This window comes from Lissotriton vulgaris, chromosome 10, assembly GCF_964263255.1.
Source record: "Lissotriton vulgaris chromosome 10, aLisVul1.2, whole genome shotgun sequence".
In the NCBI taxonomy this organism is placed as follows: Eukaryota; Metazoa; Chordata; class Amphibia; order Caudata; family Salamandridae; genus Lissotriton; species Lissotriton vulgaris.
In genome coordinates this window covers 171,677,857-171,690,866 of record NC_141698.1, presented here as the reverse complement: position 1 = coordinate 171,690,866, position 13,010 = coordinate 171,677,857, and the positions used below count along the sequence as shown (strand labels likewise).

General features: G+C 46.0%; 1 protein-coding gene across 3 annotated transcripts in view; it reads right to left on the bottom strand.

Annotated features, from left to right (window-relative positions):
- REXO5 (RNA exonuclease 5) overlaps positions 1-13,010 on the bottom strand; it is a 437,194-nt gene that overhangs the window by 156,202 nt on the left and 267,982 nt on the right. For all 3 annotated transcript variants that reach the window (XM_086940804.1, XM_086940806.1, XM_086940805.1), the window contains exon 13: positions 2,100-2,220. In XM_086940804.1, the coding sequence (XP_086796930.1) occupies positions 2,100-2,220 (121 nt within the window). The remainder of the gene's footprint in view (positions 1-2,099; positions 2,221-13,010) is intronic.

Here is a 13,010-nt window from a genome sequence, read left to right as displayed (position 1 = left end):
TTATTACCATTTTATATTTGGTTGTGTGGGCGGGGCTGGTCTGCGAGCAGGGGAGGAGTGGTGTGCCCACTCCTGAGTGCGCAAAGACTGTTTGGTCGGCCATCTGGGGCCACCCAAACCAGTCATGCACACTCTGCCTTTCACCATGCAGGCTGCAATGCAGCCTGCATAGAGAACATGACCTCCTCGTAAGCCCTTGGCTGGGCGGCGTCCCAACCAATCACAACGCTGCTTGCAGCGTTGTGATTGGCTTAGGGGAGGGAGCTGACCTGCCTGCTTCTTGTTCCCGCTAGAGGTAGGAGAGCAGGAGCAAGATGCGGGACCCGGCCGGCAGAAAGGTATGTTTTTTAATTTTAATTATTATTAATATTAGATTAACCCGCCCCCCCCCTCCCGCCCGACCACTATGGCCCCTCCACCTGCAAGCTATGCCGGCCGCGACTGCAAGTAACAGCGTTCAGGTACTGAACACCAAGACTACGGCACAGCTACGTATTTTGATCATTTCGAGCTTCGTTCTTACAAAATTCATACTACATCAATTAGTTATTTTTCTGAACTTTTTATATTCTTGACTTCATCTCCTCCATCATTTCCTTAAATCTAACTTCAATCTTTGGAGATTATTGAATTTTGTTTCAAATAAGGTACAATACCGTATTTTCCGGCGTACAAGACGACTTTTTAACCCCTTAAAATGTTCTCCAAAGTCGGGGTCGTCTTATACGCCGGGTACCAAATTTTTAGGAGTGGAAGCAACGTTTCTGTATGTTCGAACTGCGTGATCAGTCTAGAGACACAGCGGGCGGGCACATGCGCTGATCTGGCGTCTCTCTCTGCGCTGATCTGGCATCTCTCTAATTTCTCTCTCCCTGCTACTGATCCCCCTTATACCATATTATGTGAGTCACACTACAATCCCCTCTAGCTGTACGGTACTGTGCTTTATTTACCGTATGCGATTTTATATAGCGCGGACTTTACCCGAAGGTGTCAGAGCGCTTCACAATAGGACTAGTAATGATACATGAGGAGATAATTACAACAGAACAAATTACAAAAGCAAACGTTACGTTAAGTTACGGCACATGAATCAAAAATGACAATAGTGCGCAGTCTCTTACTGTCCTGTAGTGCAGTAGTGCCGATGGAAGCATGATCTCACGGGGCATTTCGGTATTTTTGAACTGCGTAGGTATTCAGTCTAGAGCTACAGCGGGCACATGCGCTGATCTGGCGTCTCTCTCTCCTTCCGATGTGGCCATAAATCTCACGTTCATTGGAAGGAGAGGAGCGTCAGTACCGTACTTCATCTCCTCAGTTCATGGGCATTGAAAGGGGACTGTAGAAAGTTCCCGCCGACAATACAGTACTGCGCTGGAAGTGGGGGTAGTCTTATACGGCGAGTATAGCATGAAACCCACATTTTATGAAGAAAAAAATAGGGGGTCGTCTTATACGCCGGGTCGTCCTATACGCCGGAAAATACGGTACTAAGACTGTCATTCGATGACCTTAGTATTCTATGGGTGAATACTAAGGCCATCATTTAGCCATGAAAGCAATCATTTAGACATGAAAGCAAAAAACAATGTGCTAAAATGCTATGGGCCAAATTTCCAGGCTTTTACCATATGAATTAACATTTTGTTAAAAAAATAAGGAACAACCAGCACAACCAATTTGTGGGCTCTTTTTATGCCATTTATTATTGTTTAGTGCTCTGTTTCAACAGGGGCTTGCGTAAAATTAATCTGTTTTTTGTTTACCCTACTACTGACTTCTAAGTTACATCCTAGGTAGTGAACAACCTAGTATGACTTGAGTTCTCGTACAAAAAATACCAGATTGTGACAGCAATATATGTCAAGAATCACCAGCATGGTCGGATGTTGACACATTATTTTATATAATATGAGGAACAGAACCTTAACACTGCTAACATCACTCATCAAGGTATTTATTTAACAAATGTTTTAGTAAGGCAGACTATGCCGCAGCCATCAGAGATCCTTTTTTTCTAAGATACATGCATATATTGCTCATGACAATAAATAATACATTTCTCATAATGTTACACAGATATGAAGTTGTATTACCTCTTTGTTTGAATTACACAGAAAATGTTTACTGAAGTCTGAAGAAGGGAACCCTTTTGCTTCTGCTGTTCCACTCAAGAAAACAGACTGTTGACCATTGGAGTGCATGATTTCCAAGAGACTATCAACATAAGAAAATATATGTTAATTCCTCGTTATAAAAAAAGAGAAATTGAATACCCTGATTATCACTTCTTGAGCTGGAACATACAATGTTAAATTATTTGGTTTGTAGTACATGCTCCTTATTGGAGAGAAGTTATTTTAACACTAGCTTTTCTAAAAGGTGTTTTTTAAATTGCATTTATAAGGCCCTAAAACAATATTGACATTAAAGATACATTTTCATCTCTATTAAAGATTAATACCTATCATGCTGCATACATCTATTGTACACTTAGAGAGCAGTGATCTTTGTGCAACCAACAGGTCAGATGTTTAAATTCCAACAGCAACCCTGTTATGCTTTCTAGGTGGTCAAAATATGTTTTATTGAATGAGTAACTGGATATTTACAATGCTTCTATACTGTAATTGGAAACAGTGTACAAAACCATTTTTTCTCTATTACATCCTTCATCTGTGCAGTATGTATGTGCTCCTTTTGCATCACACAAGTATTTAAACACTGTTAAACTCTTTTGCAGATAGATGCAGAATTAACGCAAGCACTGAAGTAACTTGGGTCCGCCTAGTTTCCATTGTTCCCGGATGCCTTTCCTCCACAATTCAAATTCAGGCACCTCACGCATACCGGATCTCGATCCACCATAGTGTTAACCTACCTCAGATGGCTGTGACACATGCAGAATAAACGCAGCAAAAACATATTTGTAGGCATTCTCTCCGTATTCCTTGTTCTCGCATTGTCCAGTAGAGCACTGAATTCCAACGGAGAGCATTGTTAGAAATACAAGCTCTCTGAAGTAAAAGTGCCTCCTAATGTCTCATCACCTCTTTGGATAGCAATGCCACTATACATTGACCAAAATAAGCTTCTCGCTGTATGTTAATCCCCTGACACAACACATCAGAGGCACCTCAAAGTTCACCATTCTCAGATGCGATACTCAGCTGTTACAGAGTACATTGACAACTGGCCCTAAGCTGCAGCCTTCAAGGGGTTCTCATCAAAGTACAGGGAACAAGTCCATAACTGCTATCCACCACGAAAAGTTACAAAAAACGTATTGCGGAAAAACATCTCTTTCATCTCATTCATGTTTGTTTCCAAAGAGCCTAGACAGCCAGATAGTGACAATATCTGTGCCAAACAATCTTCGCAAGCGTGTTAATGGCAACAGTGATGGACCACTAACTTTTTTAGGTTCAAGAGCTGCCTTCAACACCAGTGACCATTATATCTAGCTCAAGACCTTGGGTGAAGCTGGTTTCACTGGCACAGTTCCCAGTTAGAAAAAATCTTATTAATTAGAAGGGAACAAGCTATTGCTCTACAGGGTTGAGCTTTGGTGTCTCTCAGGGCCCGTAGGGGGTCAATTATTTCCCCTTTTCAATATAATATCTACATGCGGCCCCTTTCTTACTTACTCAAGTAGGAGCTGGATTTTACATATGAACAGACAACACACAACTTGAATGGCTTCTCACATCGCTCAGGCACAGGGAAAATCAGTCAGGAGCCAGAGGTTATAGTGAAACGACTGGTATTTACTCAGTGCTGGATGTCCAACTTTCTTAAGCCTACTCTAAAGAAAACTGAACTCCTGCTTACAACCATTATGGTTCTGGCTAAAGCAAGTTGTCTCGCCTCATATTATAGGTCTCCACCTCATACTTCTAAGGCAGTTCACGCACTTGGCATCAGTACTGACTACAACCAGACTTTGGAGATGCAGGTGGCTAGACTTCCAACACCTAATTCGCACAGCTGAAAAATGTAAAATACTCCTCTTCATTGAAACACAGTAACACATTCTTGTGATAATTGCGTCTATTCAGTCCGGATAAACTGTGCAAATTCAATCTACCCGCCTTCTCCTTTACAGAATTTCCATCATCTTCAGCTAGTGCAGAATGCAACTGCAAGGGTGCTCAATGGCATAAGCACAGTTCCCCAGTGCTCAGGTAACAATGTCTTCCCATCCAAAGGCGGGACTGCCTCAAAGCTAAATCCACTAAATATAAAGCTATGCCCCCAATCCTCCCAAATTTCTTACTTCAAAATCTGAGTAGTATACCTCGAAATTAAACACCCAGTCATGTCTTATGCTCATCTATACAAATCATTGTATTGATTGTCAAGAGAAAGTCACATGCATAAGTCATCACATCCAGACATCTTTCTAGGAAAAGATAAACAGGGGCTACAGTAAGAACATCACTGAACTCAAACAAACAAATTAGACTGCCCACACTTCTTACAAAAGATGACACAATGACAAAGTTCACTGCTCTAATCCAATAGTTAACCTGGACAAAAATACACTTTTTATAGACATGTTGGATTACCTCTCCACGATAGATAATACAAAATTTGACAACAAAATGTCTCCACAGTACAAGGAAATTCACCCACATCACCTTGCAACTCATATGACTAAAGTCAAGTTACAAACTGTGCACTTTTCAAGTGCTAGGATTGCATGACTACCTATAAAATAAAGGCTAACTTAAAACAGCATATTTTGCACCAAAATGTCCATATCTAGGGAGGTATTGCATTGTCTCAGGAAATCCCCAAGGACATGGGCGATGAAGCTGCAGGGGCTGTGGATGGCAGTGGTCAGCTGCTCGCACATCAATTAACCAGGATGACTTGCTGCTGGCACTTTCTCACCAATCCTGCTCTGGTCGTATGTTTATAAATATAAACTTGGAACACATGTTCACATGGAACTCATTTTGAAAAAGCAATATATTATGACAGGAATTTCCTGTATTGAATCAGGTTAAAAAGTTACTTAGAAGTCAACCAGTAGTTATCTTATTCAAGTCGTCCGGATTTAATTTTATTTTAAAAAATGCATAAGAATGCACAAAGAGATCAAACTAGCACAATTCTCATAAGACCGCAAGTGAGACAAAACATAACCGAACAAAGTAAGAGAAGGGACAATTATGTGTAAATTAAAAGAATTGCAAATGCTACTTACCAGTATGCATCTGTTCTTGGCATGTAGGGCTGCTGACATTCATATCTGTGCATAGATCGCCGCCTAGTGTTGGGTCCGGATGATTGCACATTGTTGTCCTGGAAGAGTCTTCGAAGTATCACGAGATAGGTGGCTCCTCCCCTGGACTACAGTGCGCATGGGCATCGCCTCCATCCCCAGATTGTTTTTAGCCATTGGCCGAGATGGAGCGAACTATGTGAGTGATGCCCATGCTATGAGCATATATATGAATACTGCAGCTGCTACAGGCGCCTGGGAGGAGGGTGGGCGATATGAATGTCAGCAGCCCTACATGCCAAGAACAGAGGCATACTGGTAAGTAGCATTTGCAGTTCGAGGCATGTGGGCTGCTGAATTCATATCTGTGCATAGAATACATAGCAGTCCTCCTATTATTGGCGGCCGCCCGTGCCAGCTGCAGCAGTTTGAAAAAGTGTTTTGAGAACAGCCTGACCAACAGCTGCCTGCTGTTTAGAGTGCACGTCTACGCAGTAATGTTTAGTAAAAGTATGTGTGGTAGACCATGTGGCTGCTCTACAAATATCTTCTAAGGGAATGTTCCCAAGGAAAGCCATAGAGGCCCCCAACTTTCTGGTGGAGTGGGCCCTTGGTGGAATTGTGAGAGTGCGTTTAGCCTTAGCGTAACAGATCTGAATACATTTCACGATCCACCTAGCGATACCAGCTTTGGAAATAGCGTTACCCTTGTGGTGTGATGCAAAGGCAACGAAGAGTTGCTTGGTCTTTCGAAAGTCCTTTGTCCTGTCAATGTAGTACATTAGGGCTCTTTTAACGTCAAGGGTGTGGGGCATCCGCTCCGCCAGCGACTCAGGGTTTTGAAAAAACACTGGCAACTCAATTGTCTGGTTTATGTGGAATTGAGATACAACCTTGGGTAGAAATTTAGGGTTAGTGCGAAGCACCACCCTGCTAGCATGTACTTGGAAAAAAGGTTCTTGGATGGTGAGGGCCTGTAACTCACTAACTCTCCGTAGTGATGTAATTGCTACTAAGAAAGCCACCTTCCAAGTCAGAAACTGAAGCTCACAAGAGTGCAGTGGCTCAAAGGGAGGACCCATCAGCCTTGTAAGAACCACATTGAGGTTCCATTCTGGGGCTGGTGGTGTCCGTGGTGGAATGACCCTTTTGAGTCCTTCCAGAAATGCCTTGATAGCAGGAACTTTGAAAAGTGATAGGTGTTGCCTATTCTGGAGGTATGCGGCCATTGCAGACAGGTGAATGCGGATGGAAGAATACGCCAAAGTGCATTGGTACAGGTGGAACAGGTAACAAATGATTTTCTGAATTGAAGCATCCAGCGGGTCAATGTCGTGGTTCGCACAATAAATGACAAACCGCTTCCATTTAGCCGCATAACATGCTCTAGTAGTGGGCTTTCTAGCCTTCGAATGATGTCCATGCAATCGGGGGGAAGATTGAGGTAGCCAAACTCTAGGACCTCAGGAGCCAGATCGCCAGGTTGAGCTGTTGCGGATCTGGGTGCTGAATGTTGCCATGGCTCTGCGTCAGAAGGCTGGGTGTGAGATGAAGCCTTTGACGCGGTACCACGGAAAGTTCCAGAAACGTGGTGTACCATGGTTGGCGAGCCCACGTTGGAGCAACCAGGATGAGAGTCATCGAGTGCTGCCTGAGCTTGCGTGCCACCAGCGGTATCAGAGGTGCTGGGGGAAAAGCGTACGCAAATCTGCCTGACCAGTTCATCCACATCGCATTGCCCTGCGATTGCGGGTGTGGGAACCTGGCGGCGAAGCTTTGGCATTTTGCGTTCTCCTTTGTGGCGAACAGGTCTATCTCTGGATGACCCCACCTTTGGAAGTACGGTTGGAGTACTGATGGATGTATCTCCCACTCGTGCATTTGGAGGCTGTGCCTGCTGAGCAGGTCCGCCATCTGATTGTCCTTGCCTGGGAGATGCTCCGCCATGAGGAAGATGTTCCTCTGAATGGCCCACTTCCACATGCTCTGAGCCAGATGAGACAGCTGCGGAGAGTGTGTGCCTCCCTGCTTCTGAATGTAGTACATGGCTGTCATGTTGTCCGTCCGGATCAACACGACCTTGTTGCACAAATGTACTTTGAATGCCTTCAAGGCCATGAAGATTGCCATCAGTTCCAATACATTGATGTGCATCTTCCTTTGCTGTAGCGTCCATAGTCCCTGCACTGTGTAGTGGAGTACATGCGCTCCCCATCCCTGGAGAGAAGCGTCCGTTGTCAGGATAATCTGTGGCACTGGCTCTTGAAACGGTCGGCCCTTGCAAAGGTTTTGTGGATTCCACCAATGCAGAGAGTTGTACGCCCGACCGCTCACCAACACTAGGTCTGTTAGTTGCCCATGAGCCTGAGTCCACTGACGTGCTAGGCACTCATGGAGCGGACGCATGTGTAACCTCGCGTGCGGGACAATGGAGATGCAGGAGGCCATCATGCCTATCAACTGCATGAACACCTTCGCCGGAAGCGAGTGCTGAGGTCTGAAACGTTGGATCAGCGTCTGAATACTGGCGATTCTCACTGAATTTGACTGCGCAGTGGCTGCCAGAGTGTCTATCGTCGCGCCCAGATACTGCCGTATATGGGCGGGTTGGAGATGGGATTTTGGGTAGTTCAGTGAGAATCCCAGATCGTGCAGGAGACGAATGGTGCGGGACACGTGGTCGGCGCACTGTTGTTCTGACTTTGCCTGAATGAGCCAGTCGTCCAGATAGGGATAGACGTGGACGGTCTGGCGTCTTAGATGCGCCGCCACAGTCGCCAGGCACTTTGTGAAAACCCGTGGCGCTGTGGTGACCCCGAAAGGCAGAACCCTGAACTGGTAGTGCTGGTCTTGAATAGTGAATCTGAGGTACTTCCTGTGTGAAGGATGCAGGGGAATGTGAAAGTATGCATCCTTGAGATCCAGAGTAGCCAGGAAGTCCCCCTGCCGAAGCAGGGGGAGAACCTGCTGCAACGTGAGCATATGGAAGTGTTCTGACAGAATGTACCAGTTGAGGGGCCTGAGGTCCAGGATGGGCCTGAGGGATCCGTCCTTTTTGGGTATTAGAAAGTACAGAGAGTAAACTCCTGTTCCCCTTTCTTGCAGAGGCACGAGCTCTATTGCCCCTTTTTGCAGCATGACTTTGACCTCCTGCTGCAACAAGTGCAAGTGCTCGCCGGACATAGGACGGTTTCTTGGAGGTATGTTTGGCGGAGTGGAAGTAAGTTCCAGACAGTAACCGTATTGGATGAGAGACTTGACCCACCTGTCCGTGGTGATGGATTTCCACGCGGGCAGGAACTGCTGGAGTCTCCCCCCGACCGGTGTTGTGTGGTCGGGGGGCAGTGACAAGGCGTCACTGTTTGTTGGTGGTGGAGGACCTGGAGCTGTTGTTTCCACGTCCTCTGCCTTTGACGTTGTTGCCCCTGTAGCCACCTCTACCCTTGTTGGTGTATGAGGTCTGGGTGTTGCTTTTATAGTACTGCGTGGATTGTGATGCCTGACCCCTTGAGGTGCCTCTGTTAGTGGAGCGGCGAAAGGAACCACCCCGAAACTGCTGGGACTGTAGGGCCCCCATAGACTTAGCAGTGTCCGTGTCTTTCTTCATTTTTTCAAGGGTTGCATCCACTTCAGGGCCAAACAGGTGGTCTGGATTAACTGTTTGATTTAAAATGGTTGTCTGAATGTCTGGTTTAAAACCTGATATTCTAAGCCATGCATGCCTGCGCAGTAACACGCTAGTGTTTATAGCCCTGGAGGCGGTATCGGCCACGACCAGTGCGCACTTAATGGAATCATTGGATATTAGCTTCCCCTCCTGAATTAACATTTCAGCTCCCTCTTTGTACTGATCAGGTAAGTGCTGCAGAAGTGTTTCTAGGGTGTCATAGTGCGCCCTATCGTAGCGTGCAAGTAGGGCTTGCGTGTTTGAAATGCGCCAAATATTAGCTGCCTGTGCAACAATACGTTTTCCTGAGGCTTCAAAGATTTTTGATTCTTTGTCTGGGGGAGGAGCATCACCCGTGGTCTGCGAGTTTGCCCGCTTGCGTGCGTTGGATACCACCAAAGAGTCCAGCGGCAAGTGTCCCTTGATGTACGTCTGATCAGTGGGCGCTGCCTTGTATTTTTTGTCAATACGAGGATTGATGACTCGCGCCCGGGTGGGCTCCCTGAAAACCTCAGGCGTGTGCTTCAGCACTCCCTTGAGCATAGGCAATGTTTTGACAGTCTTTTCAGCCACCGAAAAAGTGTCAAACAGAAAATCGACATCCACTGGGTCCGCATGGAGGTAGACATCATGATTGGCCGCAGCTCTCTCAATTAGAGCATTGAAGGCCGCAGAGTCCTCTGTTGGAGAAGTTTTTGCTGCAAAAAGCTGCGGTTCGTGTCCTGGCTGAGGGTCCTCAGGGTCGCCTCCAGCAGACCATGGTTCATTGACCTCCTCTGGATCTGAGTACGCTGGATAATTGTACTCCTCCTCCTCATCTCCGTCACCCTCCCCAGCGTTAGAGTGAGTTGGTGAGAGTTCTAGATTTTGTGGAGATGCAGGCTCCATAGGGGCAGAAGTACCCGCAGAGTCCAACTTCTTCTTGAGTGGAATACGAAAATGTTCTAATACTGGCTCCGGGGTGATTTTCCTTTTAAGGAGAGAGAGTTTGCCCGTGCTGGCATCGATGACAACCTCTCGACGCTCCTCGTCCACGAGTGGCTGGAGTCGAGGCTTCGGCACCACCAATGATGCTTTAGGCGTCGGCACCAGCTTCAAGGGCACCCCGGCCCCCTGTTTTGGAGCGAAAGCCTTCGGCGTCGTCTTCGGCGGCAGCGTGAAGTGGATCGGCGTCTGCGCCTTTGCCGGCTTTTGTGGAGGCTTCGGCACCCCATCCTTCGGTTCGGGAGCCAATGTTTCCTTCCGAATCCGTTGAAGGGACTCCGTGACCTTCTTGGTAAAGGACGGCGAGGGCTGGACCGGCTCGAGCGATTCTTCAGAGTCCGGAGTCGGGTCGGCGATCAAAGGCACGGTCTTCGGAGCAGACACCTCACCACCCTTGGCCTTGTCGACCGGATTCGGCGCTGCAAGAGCTTTGGGGTCGTCTTGACGCTTCTTCAATGCTTTTTTCGGGTCATCGACCTTCTTAGCGTCGACGCGGCTCTTCAGAGCGTCGACCATCTTCGGCGCCGACGCAGCCGCGTCGGGCGTCTTCGCCTTCGGCTTCGACACCGGGGTCTTCGGGTCGGCCATCTTGGCGTGGCTCTTGATCTCGGCGGCCATTTTGGATTTTTTAGACGCTGAGGCCTCTGGAGCCTTTGGTCCCACCATTGCGACTTTCACTTTCGGTTTCGATACCAGTGGTGCGGACCCTGATGGCTTCACTTTCGGTTTCTGTACCGGGAGTGGCGCATCACCAATGTCCGTGGCCGAGCCCGGAGGCGGGGCCGTGGGACGAGTATTGAGGTCTTGGGTAAGGCCCGATGGCGATCCCTCGACCTGGGCCGTATAATGGGGATTGACCCCTAAGTCAGTCTGAGGATGCTCCTCCTCTGAGCTATCCCCCACGGTGGCAATGGCCCCGTCGTCGTCCCCTACCTCCTCGACGACTTCCTCAAACTCCTCGTCTCCCGCGTCGTAGTTTTCATCTTCCGACGACGGGTTGGAGTCTGAAACTTGTAGGACATCGTCGTCATCAACGTCTTCAAAGATGTTGGCTGGCGGGGGCGCTGATAGCTGGGCCTGGAGTCTTGCGGCCCGACGAAGCTTGAGAGTCTTCTTACACCGGAACTTGGAGCAGGCCATACACCTGGCCTCATCGTGGTCCGGCGACAGACATTTGTTGCACACGGGGTGCACGTCGAGGTGTGAATACTTTGAGGTGCACAACGGGCACCTTTTGAACGGAGTTCGTTCCATGTTGAAGTAGTCTGGAGCGTCGTGTAGGCCCGTCCGCGCCGACAGCACGCGGAAGGGCAGCAAGTGTTCGGAGCCTAGAATAAACAAACCCGAACGATGGACAATACCGACGCGAATCCTAAAGACCTTTTGGTCTCAAGTTAGGAAAGAAAAAACAACTATCGATTCCGACAGAGGGAACCGAAACACATCCGAACCCAATGGCGGAAAAAAACAATCTGGGGATGGAGGCGATGCCCATGCGCACTGTAGTCCAGGGGAGGAGCCACCTATCTCGTGATACTTCGAAGACTCTTCCAGGACAACAATGTGCAATCATCCGGACCCAAAACTAGGCGGCGATCTATGCACAGATATGAATTCAGCAGCCCACATGCCTCGAACATTGGTATTTTACATAAGACAGCAAACAGTATTAAATGCAGGTAGCCACAAGAGTGGTTGTCCCCAGTGTTTGGTTAGATGAAAGGTGAGGTTTTTCTCACTTGGGGTCGTATGAGAAACTATCTCACAACTCACCTGATTGTGCTAGTTTGAACTATTTATGCATTCTTATGTATTTCTTAAAATAAAACTGAATTCGGACGAATTGAATATGATAAATATCAGTTGACTTTTATGTGTTCTGTCTAGATTGATTTGTGAAAGAATTTTTCTGTCTTACAAGTTACTTTTTAACCTTGATTGATTCAATACAGGAAATTCCTGTCATATTATATTGTTTTTCAAAATAAGTTCTATCTAAACGCATGTTATAAGTTCATACTTGATACTTAGGTTCACATGGACATTTGGGCTGCTCCTGTACTTACATACTACTGGTCTTATTTTTGCCAGGTTTGTCCTCTATTCTATTGTAGCATATGTGAACTACAGCGCCAATTGAGAACAAGAGTGAAAAATACAGATGGCAATTCCCATGAAATTTTCAATGTTTTATTTGTTGTTAGCAGGAGGAAGCTTTGGCCAATAAAAATGCTTACTTTAAAATGTATAATTTATCCTGCTTTTTGCATTCTATAATTTAAACGCAAATACTACGTGCATGAAAAGATGGAACACCTAATTTTTTTGGGACTTTTTGTAAAATGAGTAGATAAGAATAAAAAAACGAAAACAGCAATTTTGGTGAAATTGAATGTAGCTGTACTGAGTTTCCCATGCAAAGATATTCTTACATTAAATGTAAAAGCACACTTTTGAACTCAAATACTACTTTACACTTCTGAAAATAGTCTACATATAAATGTGTCAAAAACATGTTACCTACACAAACTATTCTATGGTAATTTGGTCAAAATTGATCATTGGGGCTAAAGTGACAAGTCTCCAGAAAATGGCATTTTCAAAAGACATGGGCCTTAACGTTGCTGACCACAGGTTAGGTTAGCGTAACATACACCAGCACAAAAAACACAGCAGACACACAGACACACACACACAGGAGCATATACTCCTTCAGCAAAATACACACAAAGGATTTTATTTGTACTGTTGTAATTCGCAAAAAAATACAAAAAAAGTAGGTTTTTTTCTACAACGTTGCAGACTGGTGCTGATTAAAAAACACTTTAAAAAAATCACTGTCAAGTCTGAGAATGACTGAAAAAGCCAACTGACTACAAGTTATATATAAAACATGTGTCGTTTGAATGGCCGTGGATCTTTCTTAGTGCTACTAAGAATATGCCCAGACTTTCCAGTTCTACCTGTGCACCACATACTATTTAGGCATGCTTAAACTGTTATTTTTACTTAAAATATCCCCATAGCATTCACTTTCTGCAAAGGTGTAAACCTTAATACCATCATTGGATGCTGCTGTAAGGAAAAACAACACTGTCAGGCTTCTTATTCTGAACAAACATTAAA